This window comes from Cynoglossus semilaevis, chromosome Z (genome assembly GCF_000523025.1).
Source record: "Cynoglossus semilaevis isolate Cse_v1.0 chromosome Z, Cse_v1.0, whole genome shotgun sequence".
In the NCBI taxonomy this organism is placed as follows: Eukaryota; Metazoa; Chordata; class Actinopteri; order Pleuronectiformes; family Cynoglossidae; genus Cynoglossus; species Cynoglossus semilaevis.
The window spans coordinates 14,745,205-14,746,329 of NC_024328.1; the positions used below are offsets into that span (position 1 = coordinate 14,745,205).

The following is a 1,125-nucleotide window of genomic DNA, read 5'->3' on the forward strand; positions in this document are numbered from 1 at the left end:
GAGCCAGAGTTCCGATTCACGGCGGGTCTCCACGGAAACGAGGCGACGGGTCGAGAGTTGCTCCTGCTGCTGATGCAGTATCTGTGCAAAGAGTACAAAGACCGGAACCCCAGAGTCCAGCGGCTGGTGGAGGGGATACGCATCCACCTGGTGCCGTCGCTCAACCCTGACGGACACGAGGAAGCGTTCGAAGCCGTCAGTGACGATAACGATAACGTTTCCTCACGGAGGGTCGCGGCACAAAAACTAACGTCTTCCTTCCCTCGCACATTTCTGGATTTTCCAGGGGTCGGAGCTGAGCAGTTGGACGACCGGACACTTCAACAACGACGGCTTCGACATCTTCCAGAACTTCCCCGATCTGAACAGCGTCCTGTGGGACGCCGAAGACAAGGGCATGGTTCCCAAACTCACCCCCAACCACCATGTGCCCATTCCGGAAAACTCTGAATTCAACAACTCGGTAAGAGAGGGATGGATGGGGGGCCGGGGGGAGGGGGGTTCAGGGAGAAGCGAGCGTTCCCTCGCTAATCATGGACGCCGGCGACGAAAGCCTTTAATTTTAGCGATTGTAGGAGGCTAACGGGTCGTCAGGGAGAAGCCGTCTGTCCTTAAACGCCGTCTCCTTCCAGATTGCCGTGGAGACCAGGGCCATAATCTCCTGGATGGAAAGCCACCCATTTGTGCTGGGCGCCAACTTCCAGGGCGGGGAAACAATCGTGGCCTACCCTTATGACAGTCTGCGTCTCAACAAAGCGGCCGACGGCCAGAAACCTCACAGCCGCAGGAAAAGACAGTACGACGAACTCTCCTCTCCTCTTCTCACCTCGCTCACTTTATTTATTTCCGAAAATGCCCAGTATCCGTAGGAATACTCGAGTAGAAGTGCTCGTTAAATATTACACTCAAAAGTATGTATTTTTTGTACTGCATGTCCTGAAATTTTCTTTCCTTGACAGGTACGAGGAGGCGCACGAGGAGGAGGAGAGGGGTTACGACGTCACAGAGTGGGGTCAGGGTTACCACGAGGAGCCGGAGGAGGACTGGCGGAGCCGGGGGTACGCCGAGCCAGAGGAGGAGTGGAGGGGTCACGGGTACGAGCGCGGCTACGAGCACAGCTACGAC

At 56.3% G+C, this 1,125-nt stretch overlaps 1 protein-coding gene across 1 annotated transcript in view; it reads left to right on the top strand.

Annotated features, from left to right (window-relative positions):
* LOC103398036 (inactive carboxypeptidase-like protein X2) overlaps positions 1 to 1,125 on the top strand; it is a 15,880-nt gene that overhangs the window by 12,039 nt on the left and 2,716 nt on the right. Inside the window, exons 15-18 of the mRNA XM_025053140.1 lie at positions 1 to 195; positions 287 to 463; positions 633 to 796; positions 960 to 1,120. Of these exons, the coding sequence (XP_024908908.1) occupies positions 1 to 195; positions 287 to 463; positions 633 to 796; positions 960 to 1,120 (697 nt within the window). The remainder of the gene's footprint in view (positions 196 to 286; positions 464 to 632; positions 797 to 959; positions 1,121 to 1,125) is intronic.